The sequence below is a fragment of the Chlamydomonas reinhardtii genome, chromosome 1 (assembly GCF_000002595.2).
Source record: "Chlamydomonas reinhardtii strain CC-503 cw92 mt+ chromosome 1, whole genome shotgun sequence".
NCBI lineage: Eukaryota > Viridiplantae > Chlorophyta > Chlorophyceae > Chlamydomonadales > Chlamydomonadaceae > Chlamydomonas > Chlamydomonas reinhardtii.
This window is the reverse complement of record NC_057004.1, coordinates 6,098,362-6,118,138: the sequence shown is the minus strand read 5'-3', so window position 1 is coordinate 6,118,138 and position 19,777 is coordinate 6,098,362. Positions and strand designations below refer to the sequence as shown.

Sequence of the window (19,777 nt, the reverse complement as noted above, 5' to 3'; positions counted from 1 at the left end):
CCGAGAGCCCTCCCCAGTGTGTGACGAGTGCGGAAAGAGGCGGGACTGGGAGTCAGGGCACTCAGCATCGGGTTGTGCGCCATCGAGTATCTACATAGACTCAGCACCACTCGCTATCCATTCCGTTTCTTATGCATGACGCATTCAGGACTGCACATGACCACAGAGCGCTGCAGCAAAACAACTCTGACCAGTGCAATTCGCAAGCCATTTCAAGCTTCTGTCTTAGCCAATGCCGATTCAAGCGTAAAAAGACAAATTTAATGATATGTTATAGTTGACCTGCGGTCGGAGAGCAGCACAGAGGCGAGCAGGTGCGCTTGGAGAGAACAAGGCTCGTGCTCATGCTGGATGAGAAGTTGCCGTGACATATGACCAGCGCGCAATTGAGCTTACCGCCTGAGCACGGGGTTGACCTGTCTAGTCTGCACCGCGACATGCGACTATCCCGGTCCACGGCTCCGCATTAAACGTTTGCACACCCGTTTGCTTGAAGCATAGATCTCCGCTCAACAGGCTTGCAGCACTTCAGCAAACAGACTGGTGTGCCATGTCGCGTGTGCAGGGTGCGCATTCGGCTTCAGCGGCAAGCGGAAGCTTCAGCGCGGCCCTTGGCGAGCGCCACTGGTGTGCCGGCGATGCGACAATGGAGTTCGATCGGGAAAACCCGTCGCCGCTGGCACGCCTGCCGGGACAAGAACAGGCGTGGAACGACCTGTCCGTGCCAGAGGTGGAGCGGGCCTACTTGGAGCAGCTGGCCGGCGTAGAGCGGCTGGAGGATGCCACGTCGCTGCAACTGGTCGTGAACTCGGCCACAGGCGGCAGCATTGCGCATCTGGGCACGTCGCTGCCCAGCCTGCATGAGCTGAACCTCAACGGCAGCACGCTGGCCTCGCTGCGCGACCTTGGCACCGGCTTCCGAATGCTGCAGGTGCTGTGGGTGTCGCGCTGCGGCCTGCGCAGCCTGGACGGCCTGAACGGCCTCACGGCGTTGCGGGAGCTTTACGCCGCCTACAATGATATCGCGGATTTGCAGCCGGTGGACTGCTGCCCGCAGCTCGAAGTGCTGGACGTGGAGTGCAACTGCGTGCAGCACGTGGATGACGCGGCGCACTACCTCGCCGCGTGCCCGCACCTGCAGACGCTCAGCATGGCGGGCAACCCCGCAGCTGGTGAGCCCCACTACCTCCAGGCGCTGTGCGGGGCGCTGCCGGCGCTCGCGACGCTTGACGATGAGCCTGTGACGCCAGCAGACCGCGGGCCGGCCGGGGCGTCGCCGCACAAGTACCAGGACGGGACAGCCGGCGGCAGCCCTTATAACCAGGGCGCAGCAGCGTTTCCAGCGCCGCCACTCAAGGCGGCGGCGACGTCACTGTCTCACAAGCCTTCTACAGTAGCGGCAGCCGCGCTCGGGCTGCCCGAGGACGCGGCCGCGGCCGCCTCTTCCTCTGGCGCCGCCGCTCCCTCGGGCCCGCTGGATGCGGAGGAGGTGGCACTGGTGGTGGCGGGCATCAAGCACGCGCGGGTGGGCGTGGATTCGCACGAGTTCCGCGAGATAGAGATGAACCTACTGGTGGCGGCGGCGGACGGAACCGACGTGCAGCTGGAGGGGCGGCCGGGCACCGCCACTCTGCTGCCCTCCTCCACCAGCACCTGGATGCGAACGCTACGCAGCAGCCGGGAGGGCAGCCTGGCCATCCTACGTGCTTCGCATGCTGCTGCGGCCACGGGCGCCGCCACCGCGGCAGCTGCCGGCAGCTCGCACTCGCCATCAGCCAGCAGCGGTGCCAGCCCGGCGGGCAGCCGGCCGCCCAGCGGGCGTACCTCGGCGCCTCAGGAGCGCTGGGCTATGCCCTCTGCTGCAGGCGTGGGATTCAGTGTCAGCTCTCCTGGTCCCGGCTTGCCACCCAGTGGCCTGCGGCGGCCAGGGAGCGGGGGCGGCGGCGCAGGGGGAGGTGGCGGGGGTGCTGGTCCAGGGTTCGGGGAGAGCCCCAGCTTGCGGCGGCCAGGCAGCGGCGAGGCGCGGCCCGGCACGTCCACGAGTCGGCCCTTTAGCGCGCGGCCGGGCACTGCGGCGTCCTTTTCGGTGCGGATAGGCACGTCCCAGAGCACCGGGGCGGCGCCAGGCACATCAAGCTCGCTAGGTCTGTACTGGGCGAAGAACCGGATAGGAGGCGGCGCCAGCGGGGGGGGCGGTGCTGCGGGCGGCGGCGACGGAGCAGCGGGCGGTGGTGGCGGCGCCGCGGGGGCCGGTACCTCTGATGGCGATGGGCCTGCAGGCAGCAAACTGACGCAGGGCACGGAGGCCGCGTTTGGAGGCAGCTTAGCCCGCGACCTGCGGAAGTGGAAAGGCGCGGCGGCAAGGGCAGGCGGCACGGCCGGGGGCGCCGGCGGGCGCACGGCAGGCGGTGCTGCAGGCGGCAGCGCTGCGTCGGCGCTAAGCGCCAGCGGGGGTAACGGCCTCTCCATGGCTCTGATGCGGGGCGGCCAGCTCGACCCGAAGGCGCTGCTGGAGGAACTGAAGCGTTGGAAGCTGGAGACTGCGGACCGGGTGTTATTTGTTGATCCGGATGAAGCTGACGGCGCTGCCGGCGACGCGGGGTGGGCGGGCGCGGACGGGAACGGCAATGGGAACGGCCTGGCGGCGGCGAGCGTCTCCTCGAGTGGCCGCGGTGCGGGGCACGCGGACATCCTGCGCCTCAGCAGCAGCCAGGACGGCGCCGGCCATGACCCTGCGCTGCTGGGTCCGGAGCCTGCCTCCTCGCCGGCGGTGCCCAGTAGCCCGCTGCAGCCGGCGCGGCCGCCGCCGGGCGCAGCCGCCGCCGGCCGGCGCAAGATGGTGCTGGCAAAGGTGTGTCGGGACATCGCGGCCGACAGCGTGGGCAGCAGCGGCGCAAGCATCAGCGAGATCCTCGCGAGCCGGCCCGTGCGGACGCCCACCGGCGCAGGGGCTGGGCCCAGCACGGCGTGGGGCGAGCCGCACACGCCTGAGCGGGCGTCCGCCCCCGCCTCGCAGCACCACAGCCATGCCCACCACCACAACTCCGGCAGCGGGGTCGGTGGCGGCCCTCCGCGGCCTGGCTCAGCTCGGTCTGGGTGCTCCTCTTCAGGGCAGTCGGATCACGGGCTCGGCGCTGGCGTTGGTGCCGCAGGCGGCGGCAACAGCTTTGCTGCGCCGGCGTATCTCAGCCGGCCAGGCTCCCGAGAGGAGTCAGCAAGCTCCGTCGCGGCAGGTGGGCTTCCGTCCAATCCGTCGCTCACGCGGCAGCGCTCAGCGAGCAGCCGTGCACCGGGCCTGCCACCGGGCCCTTCGGCGCCCACGCCAGGCGCATATCGAGTAACGTCAGTAGCTGGCGAGGTGGATGTGCGGTTATCCAACCCGCACCCTGTTACACGCTTGGATGAGGGCTAATCGCTTGCGTGGGAGTTGCTGCAGCCCCAGTGTGTGTGTGTGGGGGGGGGGGGGGGGGCATGGGGCCGAGTGCGGAGGGCAGGGTTCGCGGAGGTCACTGGATTTGCATAGGCTGACGTGGTGGGGGTGTGATTTTACAGTGGTGTCTATGTATGCACGTTGATGGACTTAGCGACCGAACATGTGCCAGGTCTGGGGAGATACCCGGAGGCAAAGTTCCCATGCAAGCCACTGTGGCCGTAGAACAGACCTGCGACTTTGCAGTGCAACTATTAGCATCATGGAGCATGATGGATGTAGTGGCAGCGATGGATGCGGCTCTTGCGACAGGGGCGGATCGGCGCATCGTTGACTCTGAGGCGGCAGGAAGCAGCGACGACATGGTGAATGTGGAGTGTTTCTTCGACTGAGAGGCAAGGAAAGGGCGTGTGCAAATGTACATATCGGCAAGCGCGCATCAGGCCGCGGGCTAGGTGGACTCGTACACGTACGAGCCTTCGTACCTCACGGCTTCTCTTGCGTATGGCGTCGTGCTGACGTGGGTGCAGGTGTGTGCGACTTCGGGCCTTCTGCTGTTGATGCCCAGCATCGAGTCCCTTACAGGTGCCTACAGTAGGCTACAGTTGAGCACCTACATCACTCAGTGTCCCTTAGCAACGCGTGTCACGATGTCAGCACCCCGGTGACAGGCTCGCCATGGTTCCCTCGCTACACTGGGCTCCGTGCTGGTGGCATGGGAGTGATGGGACAGGGTAAGGGGCAGGTTGGCATAGTCCCTTAGTGTGCAGCGTGTTCCCAGACCCCTGTGGCGTGGGACCCAGACGCGGGACTCTTGGCGGGACTGCCTCTTTTGGCGCCTGCGTGGTCGAAGACTCTGGCACTGGCCCAGGCCCAAGCCCACTGAATGCCGACCGCCTCTCTGAATGCCCGTTTCGGGGGCACTTGGTAGAGGAGGGGAGCTTGGCCTTGCTTGGCCGCAGCTGGGGCCGTCCGGGGGCACCGACAAACGGCTGGGGCACTGACAAACGTGGCATGGGACCCACGGGAAAGGCGGAGACTACACAACCGCATTATAAGCCGTCACAATCCCGGTCTTAACAGAGAGTCGCTTTACTTAGGACATAGGTCGAGTCATTTGGATAGTACCCCTTGCCAAATTTTGAGAAGCTTAGCAAGGATGGACAGCATTCTCCAAGCTGCTGAAAAAGAGCCTCCTTTATCAGACTTGGATGACGAGCGAGCTGCTCGCATAGCGCGAAACCAACAAATGCTGCAGACTCTGGGGGTAGGCACCGCGTGCTGGCCCGCCGCAACAGTGTGGAGAACTGAATATTTGCATGTGCATACGCACAGGTTCCTGCAGCTGCGAATGGACTGAAGTCGGTGGCGAAAAAACCCGCCAAGCGGCCACGCACTTCTGCGGAGCCGTCGGCGGAAGCTGCGGCTGCGCCGGCTCGCAGGTATGGCACCTGGATGCTTCATGCCACAGAGGGGTCTTGCGTCGGCCTCTTTAAGACCCAGTGGAAGGTCTGAATGTGGCAGCCTAGGGCCTGGAACGCGACCCGCTTACCGCCAGCCCTGACGCATATGCGTGCGCGCCGCAACCCTACGGCTTGGCCGCGCGCGGGCCGCACACGCTTACAGCCCACACGCTCCAGCAAGTAGCGACGACGTGCTGGTTACGAGTATTGCGTGCCGTAGTGTGTACAGACAATAGCCAACCGTAATCGTGCCGCTCACCTGGTTTCCAAAAAAGTTTGGACGGTTCTCTCCCTGTCTGGTAGGTCCTCTCGCGCCGCTGCAGTCAGGACCCGCGAGCGGATACAAGCGCGATCACGTGGTAAGTATGGTCAGGCAAGGCAACAAGTGGCCATGTCGCGTGTTCCTAGAATGTAAGGCAGGGATATGTGGCGGCAGCGCACACGACCGCGAGTACCATTCATCACACGCGGCACCCCAGCGTACCGTAGCGCCACGCTCATGCCAGCCCTTGGGGTTAAACCTGCCATCACTTACAGTCCCACATCATGAACGGCAACTGTGCATAATTTGCAGCTGACGTCACATCTGAGGATGAGGAGCTCCGGGGCGACAGTGACGGCGGCAGCGGCAGCGGAGAGCCTGTGCAGGACACGGAAGATGAGGAGGCCGGCACCAGCGATGCCAGCGAGGACGCCAGTGACGATGAAGCGCGAAATGGTGTTGACTCAGCGGGGGCCGGGCCGGGCTCGACAGGCCCATCGCGGAAAGGGGCTCGGACGGCGCCAAGGCCAGCAGCCAGCGGGCGCGGCAGCAGCCGAGGGAGAGGGAGAGAGGCTGCACGAGGACGAGGTGACGGGGCGAAGCGCGGTCGGCGGACGGCGCAGCAGCAAGAGGAGGCTGACGGCGGCGATGGCGCACCTGGTGCGGCGGGCTCACCAGACAAGAGCTCGGACGTCGAGTTAATCGAGTCTGACAATGATGGGGCCAAGGGTAGGTGTGTTATCGCTAGCAGCATGCGTACCAAAGCACTTTGGCGCCTTCCACAGCCATGTTCTATGCATCGTTCTCGGCAATTTATGTTGGGGCAATATATACCGTATAGCACATATGGCATCCAGCAACACACTGTGAAAGCGTACGCGCTCACAAGGCTGCTGGGGGGAGTGGCGTGCCACTTGCAGTAATCCACCGGTGCTGTTTGGGCTGAAGACCCAATCCACCAGGATGCAGCTATAGTAGCAAAACAGTGATACGCTTGCATTACAGTACAGCTTGCGAGTAATGCGAAATTCGCCCGCGCTCGGTGCGACAGGTGGCAAGAAGCGCCGAAAGGGATCCGTTACACCGAGCGGAGCGGGCGGTGGCGAGGGGACTCCAAAGCGGGGGCGTGCTCGCAAAGGTAAGTTAGCACGTAACGTACATGCGATATGCAGGCTGCGAATGGGCCAACTAGCGCCTCTCTGGGGTTATTTCCAGATGAGAAGGGGTTCGATATGTCAAGAGCAGGAGGTCATACAAAGGCGCTTCGCAGTGCGCATTTTTCTGTCGTCCGTGACGACTTGCGCGTCTGGGAGTCAGTACGTACGAAATGTACATGCCAGGACTGCTAATTCGCAGCTGCTAAGTTACGCATGAGCTAGCAGCAGCTGCACAACCCCATTGCTTTGTATGGCCTTTTCATGCTCGCAGGCGCAAGCGGTGGGACCGGCGGCCATGGGCCTGCGGCCCGAGGTGGTGCTGCATCCGGTGGACGGCGTGGCCGAAAAGCGGCAGGCGGCGGGGCGGGCGACGGCCCCGCAGGCTCGGGCGGTGACGCGGCCCCACTCGAGTCCGAGCTGTTGGGCATGTGGGTGATGCTGGCGGAGGGCGCGGAAGGCCATGAGCAGGAGAGGCGTGTGCTGACCATCGCAGGGGTGAGTCGTGGATTCGTGAATACTTGCATGGGACGTGCCGATTGCCCTCGATTGTACGGCTTGCTAGCCCTGTATGCCTGTCTGCACTCGTGCTGGTCCGCACGGTCCGCACCACCGCCGCCTTTGCGCGCGCTGCGGACTCCAAGCATGGCTTAAGTAGCATACTTACATACACTACCGACATAACGTGCACGTGCCTGTACTCTAAACCAACCCCTGCGTCTTCCAATGCGCTCCCATGCAGATACAACGTGTGGCGGAGGCGCTGTCGCTCGGGGCCTTCAACGAGCAGCAGCTCAAAGACATGATGGGTAAGCTGCTGGGCGAGCGGGTTTCATGTATGGCGTACAACAGGCTTACTTGGGGCACGCTCCACGGCCGCTGAGGCTGCGCTTGGGAAGAGGCATGGAGTGGTAGAAGTACCAAGGGAATAGACACCAAACCTTAGTGGTCGTGGTGCTGGCCGAGCGGGTCGCCCGCTGTAGCGGGCGCACGTACATAGCTGCTTACTTAGCCTCCCCGTCAGTTGTGCCTTCTTCGTGCGAGACTGATGTGACTCCGCCTTGCCTGCTTCTGAGCGCCCCTGTCCCTGCTGGCCCTGCACGCATGCAGAGTTCGCGGCGGAAAAGGTGCCAAGCCTCACATCGGAAGCACGCAGCCTGGACCTGCAGCAGTTCCGGGGGCTGGTGAATGCGCTGTACCGCCCGCAGCCCGCGGCGCCGGCGCCCTCGGCCGCAGCCGCAAACGCCACAGCGGGCAGCGCAGCTGCAGCCGCCAGCGCAGGAGCTGGCGGTGATCACGGCGGGCAGGCGGCTTCGGGCGCGGCAGCGAGCGGCGGTGGGGACAGCGGTGCGGCAGGGGATGTGGGCGCGGCGGGTGGCGATGACGATGTTGTGGTCGTGGACGACGAGGTCCTGGGATGAAGGCCAGCGGTGGGCTGCGCGTCTAGCGTGTCGCGCGGAGGCGCGTTACGAGGGCTGGGAAGCAGTGGGCATGCTGCGTGTGGCTGCGCTGTAACGCGGCGGTGGCTATGGCGCGGTAAATGATTATGCCCAGTAGGCCCAGGCTGGTCTTAGTCGCTCAGGGCTTGAGGCTGTGTATGTTCGTGATTTGCGCGAGATAACTAGCTGTGTGCGGAGTGCTGTCGAAACGCGAACGCGTGTGCTGCAGGTCTAACCGGTTGCGTTCCGTGCTCGTACGCCGTTATTCAAGGCGCTGCGTCACTGCGTCTGCAGGCATGTATGCACACGACGTCTGGAAATCGGCGCAGTGAACTGCTGGCGAAGGAAAGGCGTGCCGTTAGTTCGCGATGGCAGTTGAGACCGGAAGCGAGCGAGAGGGCCACTACCCGTGGCCACTACCGCATCGATCGGTTACCATGGTTCCTTGACGGAGGGAGCTCTACTGACTTTGCCCTTTCCAAAGTCTAACTTGAAGAAGTGGTCTGGAGGCGCTTTAGCACTCCCGACAAGTCACCGGGTCTGGTTACACTCGCCTCGCTCACACCAGCTCGTACCCTGTCGCACCCGTCGCTCAACGGGCACGCGCCCCTACGTGTCCCCAAGCGTGTCCCGCCCGGCCGTCAGGGCCCGGGCTCCCACGACCAGTCCTGGCCCAGTCCAGTGCAGGCACAGCCGACAAACCTGTGACCATTTGCGCATACACACGTAGGCTACGTCGAGGCGCACATTGCATGTGCGGAGCAAGGGCTGAGCGTGAGGCCGAGACACATGCAGTACACCTACTGTAGCCAGCCCTTGCATAACATACACTTGTGCACCTCAGGCAAATAAAATACTGACCACAACCTGGTTTTGCTCTCCTTCGGGCAATTCAGGACGGAGAGAGCAGCAGCCGCTCCGACTGCTCGGGCTTAACCAAACTCATCAAAAGCAAGATGCTGCCTATATGAGTGATTCAATTCCGTCAAAATCCAGCACAGCCTGACTTGCCACTGCAAAGCGACGATTTGACTACAGACGCTTTCACACGAAGCTTTAAAATTTGTGGCATAAATGCGTAGCCAAAAATGCCTATGGATACCAGCGAGGAAACGCATTTGTTGACGTTAGCGCCGCGGAATACACTCCAGTGGTCACTGGAGCTCAGGTCAGAAATGGAGCCCCAGGACTGCATTGAGCCAAGCTTGGCAGCAGAATCTTCCGTCCCAGGCGGCTGTCGGGTGAGGGATGGTCATTGAAACGTTCATGCGCAGCGACGAGCCGCCACAACAGAAGGCACTTTTGCGTGTGGATATTGTAGATGGCAGTACTGTGCTGCAGCTTATCGATTACAGGGTTGCTGGGGGGCATGTTCGCCGTCGGCGCGCGCGACCATGACTTACTTCACACACGCCGGCCAGGCGCTGGCGCGCCAGCAATAACGCCCGGCAAAGTCCATTGATGAGAGCATCATGGTACTCTGTGCAGAGGCATATTGCAGCTGTTAGGCTTGCCGCATGCCGCGTTGGCCTCCAGTTACGTCCTTTCGGTGGCGAGGTGGTGGGGGGAGCGGTGGGGGTCCGCCTGCGCTGGACGTGCGCCACCCCTGGGAACTGTACGTTTCTGGGGACAATATGACCTAACCCGGGCGTGCATACATCGTGAATGGTTTGCGGTGGTTCAACGGCGGGTGGCAAACTTCGGGCCTGCCCGTACCGAGTTTTGCTGCGTGCACGGGCCCTGCCCGTACAAGCTCCGGTTTCTGCGTGTTGAGAAATGATCGCACTTTCCAACCAGGTCCCTCAACTCGTTTAGGTGCACGGAGGTGCGCTGGCATATGCATGCAAATGCCAGGTACTCCAGCTCATGCGTGCACCTGCAGCCTGCTGCGCCGCCGCCTCCATGCATGGGCGGGGTGGGCAGACACATTGCTTGCAGGGACTCCCTTCCCCTTGTGAGATAACAATGTTGTTTGGTATTTATTTATTGATAGTGCCGCATTGGTTGTCTAGCGTGTTTGCTGGTGCGTCAGATAGCGCGATGATGTGTAAGCTTATCTACGTACGCAGTGCCGGGACGCGTGGTAGTGTCAACGCAGCGCGGCGGGTCGCGAAATCTTGTACCGTAGATGACGTCTTGCTTCTTGACAGAGCAGCAGCAGTGGGCGCAGTAATGTCACTGATACACCAGGTCCTGCGCAAGAAGTTGGCAGAATGTTCCTAGGTTGAGACGTGGTCCTATGTGCGTGCATGAGTTACAACACCTACACGTACATACACAGCTACATATTAGATCCCACCACGTGGAACAACACCACGCACTACGTATACACGTACGCACATTCTACTTGATTGCGTATATGCTGCACTTACAACTACGATGCCCCTGTACGCGCTCTGTTGTCCACGCACGCAGGTACTGGGCTGCCTGAGGAGCATGGCCAGCGAACGTAAATACTACCAGCGGCACATGATCTGTGAACTACACCTCAAGTGCCTCACCCTGGTGAGCGAAGTAATCGAGGCTAACACCTACCGTATTCATCAAGACATACATAGATAGCCATTGAACACTGCTGCTCACTGCTAGTACGGTACTATAAAACTGATAGCCATGTGACTGGCTATGGCGTGCTGCACATCTGCGGCGGCATATACATGATGCGCGCAAATGCACTTTGCATGTGTTGCGGGCGGTTGTCAGGGCGGTACGAGATTATGAAGCGGTACTGCATGAGTCAGCTAGCGTGGGGTCGGGGCGGTGGCGGGAGCGAGGCGGCCCGGATGCTGGACGGAGGTGGTCGGTAGTCGGTGCTGTTGGTGGCATCGTGCTATGATCATAGCTGGGCGGCAGCTGGGCGGGGGCTGGGCGGCAGCTGGGCGGGGGCTGGGCGCGCGGCTGGACAGGTTACCAGGAAGTGACCATTTTATCAAAGTTTACCGATGTTTTACCGTGCAGCCAATCCCAACCAATCCTGACCGATCCTGACCGACGCTGACCATCGGTTTATTCGGGTGACCGCCTGGTGACCGCCCCCATACCGATCGGTTTAATAGGGGCTGGAACGGTATGTGACCTACTTCCTGCAAGAAGTAGTGCCGTGGCAGATGATGTACATAGCTAGGACTAGCAAAGTCAACGGAAGGGCGGGGGTTGATACTCTACGTGCGTATGCTTGCCTGCATGTGTTTGCATGTGTATGTCCTGCGGTATCCGTCCTTGCTGCGTGCCGTAATATATATGCAAGTGATGATCTACCTATCTAGCTATCCAAATATCACCATTTGCTTGGACGCGATGCCGCCTTTCGCAAATCCCGTATCCACGTACAGGTGGTTGAGGGCCAGCGCATGCGCTTCTGCCAGCAATGTGCGCGCCTGCACCCGCTTACGGAGTTCGACAGCGATCAGAGGTGAGAGTGTATGCGTGTACGTCGATGACCTGCGGCAGATCGAGGCGGCAGGTCAACTAATGCTACATACTCGATTGCGGTTTGTGTAGTTTCTGCTTGATTGCACTACATCATGCATGCAGGCGGCGCGCGCGCGTTGCATGTCACATGCACTATCTATCTATCTATGGTGTTACGTACATACGTGTCCTATGATACCAGTAAATGAGCTGGTTGCGGTGTCCGAGTACCGGTAGTGCCACGCACCGGAATGTAAGTCCATGATAGTTGGATTGGTTGTATGTGCAACCCCCCGGCGCGCTGCACGTAGTAGTTCTGGCGGCGTCCGATTTCATGCTATACAGTATACAAACTGAAAGTATGCAGCAGCTTAACTGAAGCATCGGTAGCAGGCGGCGGGTACTGGGGACTGAACCTCCCACACGCATGCACGCACCCGTCGGCTCCCTTAATCCACGCCCTGATGACTTCTGGGAACGCGCAACCATCAGTTATTTATTTGTTTATTTATGAAACATCCTGTAATTTGAAGTCGGCGGCGGTGTATTGGTCCATACTCATGTATTATCGCAGCGCCGGCGGCGGTCGAATAATAGCACGCAACGGTAGTACGTACGCATGCAGCAGTATGCATGACTGTTACATCTGTCGTACGTCATCTGTCCATCCGCGGCCTGTGCATCTTCTCCTAGTCTCGGAGTTAGCAGGACGCACGTGGGGATGTGCGCCAATCAATCAAGCAAGCACATTTAATGAACTAGACAGCAGTCATACCCGGGCGTTTGGGTTAACAGGGCCTTACCTCTGCCTTACCTCTATCTACATGCCGCCCGCTGCTTGGATATATCCAAGCGGGCTTACTATATAGTAACATGTACACAGCACAAAGCTACTACATACGTGCAATAAATGGCACGGCCAGCTGCTGTTGCTAGCAAGCTGTCGCCAATGGCGCCCTACCTTCCGCGCATCCATACCCTATTATACGCCCTTGCAACATACCGCCGCTGCTGCGCCAGCAGGTCATGTCGAGTCCGCCTCAAGCACCGCAACACGCGCCGCGTGTTACTGAAGCGGCAACGCAGAGAGGAGGAGCGGCGTCGCGGCGAAGGGGAGCAAACCGGCGCAGCCGCCGGCACCGCTCCTGCCGCCGGCAACGCCAGTGGCAGCGCCTTGAAGAGAACTGCGCAGCAGGGCGCTCAGCTGCGAGCAGCAGCAGGTGGTGCCGCGGCCGATGATGACCGCACAATCAGCGAGGACGAGGTTGGCGACATCGGCAGCGAGTCTCCCACCAGCAGTTCTGGAGGCGACGGAGGAGGCAGGCGAGCCACTCGGAGGCCTGCTGCAGCAGCAGCAGCAGCCACTGCTGCCGCCGCTGACGGCGCGGTAGGCGGCGGCGGTCGTGTCACGCGCGCAGCTACTGTTGCTGCCGCTGCAGCCGCGGCAGCAGCAGGTGCCGCAGCCGGCTGCGGCGGCATGAACGGCGGATGCACCATCAGTGACCTGCTGGGCGCTGCCGCGGCCGCAGTCCACAATGACGAAGGGCGGCAGCTGCAGCAGGCGGCGCAAATGACGGCGGCTGGTGATGACGGCGGAGCAGCTGCAGACGGTGGAAGAGTCGCAGAGCAGCAGCAGCAGATGCGGGGCCGGGCGCCGCCACCGCACAGCAGCGCCTCCGACCTGGCGGCTGCCGTACAGCGAGCCAAGGTGCGTGTGTTCTTTGCATTGATGACTGCGCGCAAGTGTGTATGCATGCCGCAATTGGTTGCCAAGCAAGGGTCGGTGCTCGCTTGCCTCATGGCTGTAATAAGAACCATTGGCGCGCTCCATGCAAGTAGGAATGGCTTATTCGGCGAATACCGGCGTTGCATAGTAAGCTTGCGGGCTGTCTCATTTTTGCACGCAATCCACCCACCGCTCACAACACGCACGCCTGCCGTTCTTATAGAAGCACAGCTAGCGCAGCAGCAGTTGGGTACAGCGGGCAATCGTGGGTGTCTCGTACAATGCCCCAACCCATCCGGCACCCGTCTTAAGTAAGTACGGCGATGATGGCTTGACCGCATGCATTGAATCTATGCCTGTGCTGGCGTTTAACAGGTGGCCATCGACGTTGCCGCCGACACGCATCAGCAAATGGCAGTGGCGACGGCCGCCCAGCAGCAGCAGCAGGCGCTAGCTGACGCCCCACACAACGCTGGCGGCGCCGCCGTTGGTCGCCGCAGCAACTACGGCAGCGATACCCCGCCTGCTGCTAGGCCGTACGGAAACGCGTGCAGCGGCGGCGGCGCCAGCCGATTTGCTCATTACTCCTCGGGGAGCTTTGGAGGCGCCGCTGCTGGTGCTGACGGCGCGACGGCCCTGACCGCGTCCGGCGGCGGGGCTGCTGGCGCAGCCGCTGCTGCTGGCGGCGGCGGACCGATGGCCAGTAGTAGTCTCGCCGTCAAGGCGCACAGTGCCGGCGGCGGCGAGCAGCAGGCGCTGCTAGGCTTCTACAACTCGCCGCCGCAGCAGCGGCAGGAGCAGCAGTACGGCATGGAAGGCGGGATGAATGGTGCAGCGGCGGCTTGGGGCAGCAGCCCCGGGTCTCCAATGACGTTGTTGATGAACTACGTGTCTGCTGGACTGGACGGGCGTGGCGGCGGCAGTTGTAATGCTGAGCTTGGCGCTCGGCAGCTGCAGCGGCCCCACCAGCAACTGTCTGCTGTTGCTGGTCTTGCTGCGGCGGCAGGACCTGCTAACGGCGGCGGCAGTGGCGGCGCCGGCGGCGGCGGCCAGTACATGATGTTGAACGGAGGGTCCCCGTCACAGCAGCAACTGCTGCTTGTGGAAGACCTTCAGCAGCAGCAGGAGCGACGGCCCACCGATGCGCCGCCGTCATCGCTGCTAGGACCCCGCTTTCCCTCCTCCGCCTCGGCTGCAGCGGCCGCTGCCGCCCTCGGCTACAGCGCGTCCTTCGGCGCCCCCCGGTCGCCCATGTACATGTCTCCACCCCTTGCAGGAGCCGGCGGCGGGGCTCCGTTCGGCGGCGGCTACGGTGGCGGGCCTCTGGGCGGATCTCCTGGACTGATGACGGGCTCTGTCGACTCGCATGGAGACCGCCATCAGCAGCTAATGCAGCAGCTGCAGCAACCTCGCATGCGGCAGCAGCAGGTCTATGGCTCTGATGCAGCGTTGCTGCCGGCAGACGGCGGCGGCGGCGGCGGCGGCTATGGCGGCGGGCGCTCGCTAATGCCTCCCCAGCAGCAGCAGCAGCAGCAGGCGCTGCAGCTGGATGCCTTGGGCCTGCTGGCTGCGGCGGGCCGCGGGCGCCAGGCCGGTAGCCAGCTATCGCTGCTAGGGCTAAACAGCAACGGAGGCAGCGGTGGAAGCGGCGGGGGTCACCGTCAATCGGATGCGGCTGCCGCCGGCGGGGGCGTGATGCTTGACCTGCACTTCCAGCAGCAACGGCAGCAGCAGCTTCTGGAGCGAAGCCCACTGCAGCTGGGCCTACCCGGCGGATCGTTTATTAGTGATGCAGGCGGAGCTCTCGACGACAGCAGCAGCATGCAGCTGCAGCAACAACCGCAGCTGCAGCAGCAGCCATATGACCACAACTTGCTGGTTCTCCAGCAGCACCAGCAGATGCAGATGCAATTATGGTCTGCTGGCGGCGCAGCTCCTGCTGCGCCCATCTTTGTCAGCGGCGGCAGCGGCTGCGGGCCCTCAGCGCTAGCAGCGGCTCACCATGGCGGCGGCGGCGGTGGCGGCGCGGCGCTGCTGCTGGGGAGCAGTCAGCACGACTTGGCTGCTGGTATTCTGGGTGCCGCGCAGGGCAGCAGCTCCGCTGATGGCACCGGCGGCGCAGGATGGGCGCGCGGCGGCGCGAATGGCGGCGGCGGCTTGTTCAGCGGTTTGGACAATGCCGCCAGAGGCGGCAGCTGGTCCAACATGACGACTGCCGCGCCGCCGCCGATGTTTGGCCACCTGAGCCAGCAGCAGGCAAGTGGAGTCGCTGGCGGGCTCATGTATGGCGGCGGCGGCAGTGGCGGCAGCGGCGATGGCGGCGGCTCGATGACGGGTATGGCAGCGCTTGACCCCCGAATGCTATCGCGGCAGCACCAGCAACAGGCGAGCGGCCACCGCACGAGCACTACCACCGGTAGCTGGCTGTTGGGCAACAGCGCGCCGCCCGCAGGAGCAGGGGTGTCGCTGCTTGGCGGCGGCACCGGCGGTGCTCACGGCGGCGGCACTGGTGGTAGTGGCGGCGGCGGCAAGCAGCTGTCGCCGCTGCCGTTGCCGCCGCGCGCACATAGCCTGTCGCGTGCGGGCAGCAGCCCTGCGACCGGCAGCGGCACGCTTGACGGCAGTCTGCTTCCAGCGGGCGCGCTTGTGACCAGCCTAGGCGGTGGCAGCAGCGGTTGGATCTTGGGACAGCAGCAAGCTTCAGCGGGAGCAGCCGGTGGCCTGGCTGGACCGGCCAAGGTGATTGCTGCGCTGCAACTTCCAACCGCCGCCGCGGCTTTGAACTGGCAGCAGCAACAACAGCATCACCCATCACGCACGGAGCACCAGCAATACCAGCAACAGCGCCTGCACCAGCGGTTCGAGCAACAGCAACAACAACTGCTGCAGATGAGCAACGAAGTGGAACTTCATACGCAGCAGCAGCAGCAGCGCAATCAATTCGTGATGCAGCAGCACATGCAACAGGTGCAAGACCTGCAGGAGCAGCAGCAGTACCACCACCACTATCAATAGCAGCAGCAAGATGCTCAGTCGTCATCGGAAAGGGCTGTTTTAGGCGGAGAAAGGCTTGCCCGCACGTAGCGTAAAATAAGTTTTGAAGCGGGGCTAAGGAAGGAGGGACGCCCACGGTTGTGAGAGGCGGGGGAAGGGGACAAGTGCGGACGAAGGCCTGGGGTCAAGGCGTGTCGAACCCCATCGCTAGGCAAGGGCTGAAGGTAGTAAGCGTGTGGCCTCGGTGGGCTATTTGTTAAGTTCCGTTTGGTGTAGAATCGTGTCAGTAGGCAGTGAGAGGCTCGTTAGTGCACGGCACGCTAGTTTTGTGTTTGCGTTACGGATTTGTGGGCGGCACAAACAATAGCTATCAGTGCGTGCTGTGGATGCGGCTGCTGTATTACGCCAGATGCAGTGCCGTTGCCGCCGGTGCTGGAAAGTTAGGGTGCGTGGCGCTGCACGGGCTTATGACGACGGCGATGTATGACGAAATAGTTATACAGCAGACCTACCTCAGTCACAGCATACAGTATTGGCTTGCACGTACCCATTGAAGCGCTGCTACCGGCGCTCTCGCGTGTGTGTGCGGGGCCTTGGTAACGCATGCGCAATCAAGAACATTATTACCAATCAAAGAAATGCGTTCATGTGTGTGTGTGTGTGTGTGTGTGTGTGTGTGTGTGTGTGTGTGTCTGTCTGGGCATTTAAAAAGTGCTTCATCGAAGTGCCGCCCGACTGCTTGTTGGTGGAAGCCACTGGATAAGCGATCTAGCGCGACCGCCGGGTCCACGACGGGGGGGGGGGTAGCCGTTCATGTGAAGAACGAAACAATGAAATCATCAGTATGACGTGCCGACGGGGGCACGCAAGGGCATCCATTTGGCAGCAGTGCATCTATGGTTTGATCACCAATCTTTATGTGATGGGACTTGGGTTCCAATGGGTTCCAATGGCCGGCTTGTGTGCATGTATGGAAACGGTACAGATAGGTGTGTCTTGTGTAAAGCTTCTGCACCGGCAGTCAGAACCCGGCTCTCTTGGCTGTGATGCGGAAATTCGTCAGGGCTGGCAAACGGCGGGGCGTGCACGTGGAATTGTGTGGATGGAAATACGTCACCTTCGCGCGTTAGAAAGCGAAAGGTGCCGTCGTGGATCAATGGAGGCATTTAAGGTCAATGAATGCATGCGTGCACATTCAACATGCACGGGGGCTATCTGGGACAGGACTGCTGGCACACGGAAATGTTCGTAGGTCGCAACAGGTCGCACGCAGCGTAGTATGGTGTGGCTTGTCCTGTGGCTGGGGCGTCATGTGCGACCCCCCGTACGTTCATGAAGTATTTCGTCTTCTGCAGGCTGTTCGTAGGCGGCATTCCGGAGGTCAGGCGAGCGAGCGGTTAGCATGTTAGCATTTAGTCTGGTCATAAGGCGGCCAGCCGGCAACACATGATATAGCGTGGGCTCAGCCCACTTTTCCCTTGCAAGGGAGAGCCACCTTTTCTTGTTACAAGCGCTACCGGAGTGTTGCGGCGTGAACTGGACATAGAGAGCTTAACCAAGCAAACGTATGCATCGTTACGCTTGGATGTACAGGCGGCCACACCTGGGCAACACCATACCTCCGTACAGGTGACTGTATCTGCTCTTCGTGCTCCTTTGTGGCATGGGAGCAATGGGAAGGCGCGCTATGAGTGAGGCGGTTTCTCTTTTGATACTAGGTTGCGTCAAAGCAGCCACTGGACGTGCCAGCGTTCACGGATTGTTCTTGTGGATGTACGGTGTGGTGCAACCCGGACTGTCGTTCGTGTGTAAAGGCGTGTGGTCAAGCGACATTGCACAATTTCTCACCACGATCGGTTTTTATTTGAAGAAAGAACAGAAAGGCCTCTTAAAGGGACAAGTGTTCCCCGCCGGTCATGGGAAAGGGGCTGAGCCCCTCCACAGTCTGAGGCCGAACAACCTCATCGCCCGGACATAGCCGGGGTCGGTTTCCACAGGCACACAGCCAAACCAGGTGCCTATCTAGCAGTCGCGATGCCACAGCAGAGCCAACCGCAGCCAGACACAGCACAGTTGTCAACAGCCGCACTACTTGTCATGCCGCTACGCATGCCCTGCCAGCCCCACCGCGGACCGCTACCTAGACACCGGCCGGCTCCTCAGCCTGCGCGCTTGCGCCGCTTCTTGGGCGGCGCTGCGCTCTCCTCCTCCACTTGGCCTTTTCCGCCCCCTCCGCTACCAAGATGCACGCACGCGCCCCCGCTGCTGCCGCCGCCGCTGCCGCTGCCCCCGCCGCCGCCGCCGCTGCCGCCGCCAGTCTGCAGCGATGCAGGTCGCTTGTGCCCCAGTAGCATCTCCACCAGCGCGTGCCGGATGTTGGTTGCGGAGTTGACGTCACGTCCCTGCACAGTCGGGAGGGTTGTCACCCAGCCGTCACCCAGCCACCACCCACTGAGCCCCACTGTCTCTCCCTCTTGAAGGGAAAAGCGGGCTGAAGCCGAAGGTTTCGGAGCTATCTATTTCATCTCCCGCCGGACATAGCCGGGATAGGTTGGTACAGGCACCGCCCGCCATGCGTCAGCCGCGTCCCGCTGCAACAGCAGGTTCAACAGCCATGGACGCGCGCTGGCGAACAAGGTAGCTATGCATCACTGCCCTATGTCGCGCGATGGGCCTGCTGCTCGCGCACGAGGACGACGCGTCTGGACTTGCTTGCCTCCGCTTCAGACATAACTCCAAGGCCCCAACCCTCCCAATGTCTAGTATACCGCGAAACCCGCGCCCAAACGCCTACGCTCCGTTTTATTCCCTTGCGAGGGAAACCACATCTATGAGGGTGGTTACAAAGGAGAAGGAAGGGGAAGGCGCAGCACCACACCAGCACGGAAGACGCAACCTGCAACGCGAGCAAGCAGGACGCCAGAGAGGCAGAGACAACCGCACCAGCCACCGAAACCCAAGGGCACCCCTCCGGGGCAAAGCAACTATTGGGGCCCCAACAAAACAGGCGAAGCAACCATCAAACTCGTAGGACAAAGCAAGAAACAGACGCAGGGGACAGAGCAGGAAAGGAGAGACACCCAGCACCCAAGCCCAAACCACCGCGAGAACGGGAAACACCCACAGGCGCACACACAACAGAGCGCCGGCAACCCCGCACCAACACACTGCAAACCGGGCCCCGGGCCCCAAGCAGGCCAGGGAATACAGGCAGCGGCTACCGACCGCCACGCACGCACGCCGATTTAAGTGGCCGCGCGCTCTGACCCAGCAACAAAGCAGACCAGCAGCGACTACACGGGAACCACCGAAGGCGCACGACCACGCGCAGTCACACACGCACCAACCCGGAGCAAACCGGGGCACGGGCCCAACGCAAACCGGCGCACAAAAGCGGCAGCGTAACGACCGCCACAACAAAGCAGGCCAGCTACCGCGCGGGAACCACCGCCGGCGCATGACCAAACGCAGGCACACACGCACTAACGCGCCGCCAAACCAGGTCAGCGCACTAGAAGGGGCCCGCCCAGTGCGCCCGCGACAACTCCGCGTCCGCGCGCGCCACGCACGACCTCCAGCACCTGCGGCACCAGGCCCCGTTGGCACACGGGAGGGCCACCGTCCGCCACTCATTCCCGCTCCCATTCGCGGACGTCCCCACGGAGGGACCTCAGGATCAGGGCGCGCACTGCAGTGCCACGACAGCACACCGCGTACTGAGCACTCACATCCCACAGCGCCTGCTGCAGGACCGCCTCAAAGGCAGCGCCGGGGCTGGGGCCCTCATCGTGATCAGCCAGCAAGGCCACCGCGACGTCCGCCGCGGACATGATGGTCCCGTAGTCGCACTCGCCACCACCCACATCAAGGTCCGGGCGTACCCCAGCCGCCCATGCGC

At 62.1% G+C, this 19,777-nt stretch overlaps 3 protein-coding genes across 3 annotated transcripts; all 3 read left to right on the top strand.

Moving 5' to 3' along the window:
* The first annotated feature begins 133 nt into the window (after nucleotides 1-133).
* On the top strand, nucleotides 134-4,098 carry CHLRE_01g043650v5 (uncharacterized protein). Its single transcript, XM_043058842.1, has 2 exons — nucleotides 134-314; nucleotides 566-4,098. The coding sequence occupies exon 2, from the start codon at nucleotides 647-649 to the stop codon at nucleotides 3,410-3,412; it is 2,766 nt and encodes a 921-aa protein (XP_042928756.1). The 5' UTR covers nucleotides 134-314; nucleotides 566-646; the 3' UTR covers nucleotides 3,413-4,098.
* A 397-nt stretch (nucleotides 4,099-4,495) lies between these two features.
* On the top strand, nucleotides 4,496-8,299 carry CHLRE_01g043600v5 (uncharacterized protein). The gene is made up of 8 exons (XM_043058841.1): nucleotides 4,496-4,697; nucleotides 4,766-4,872; nucleotides 5,197-5,252; nucleotides 5,468-5,884; nucleotides 6,207-6,293; nucleotides 6,584-6,807; nucleotides 7,052-7,118; nucleotides 7,420-8,299. Exons 1-8 carry the CDS (start codon nucleotides 4,680-4,682, stop codon nucleotides 7,728-7,730), a joined length of 1,287 nt encoding a protein of 428 aa, XP_042928755.1. The 5' UTR covers nucleotides 4,496-4,679; the 3' UTR covers nucleotides 7,731-8,299.
* Nucleotides 8,300-8,363: 64 nt separating this feature from the next.
* Nucleotides 8,364-17,779, top strand: CHLRE_01g043550v5 (uncharacterized protein). The gene is made up of 5 exons (XM_043058840.1): nucleotides 8,364-8,989; nucleotides 10,164-10,253; nucleotides 11,081-11,160; nucleotides 12,183-12,867; nucleotides 13,261-17,779. Exons 2-5 carry the CDS (start codon nucleotides 10,185-10,187, stop codon nucleotides 15,898-15,900), a joined length of 3,474 nt encoding a protein of 1,157 aa, XP_042928754.1. The 5' UTR covers nucleotides 8,364-8,989; nucleotides 10,164-10,184; the 3' UTR covers nucleotides 15,901-17,779.
* The last annotated feature ends 1,998 nt before the right edge of the window (nucleotides 17,780-19,777 follow it).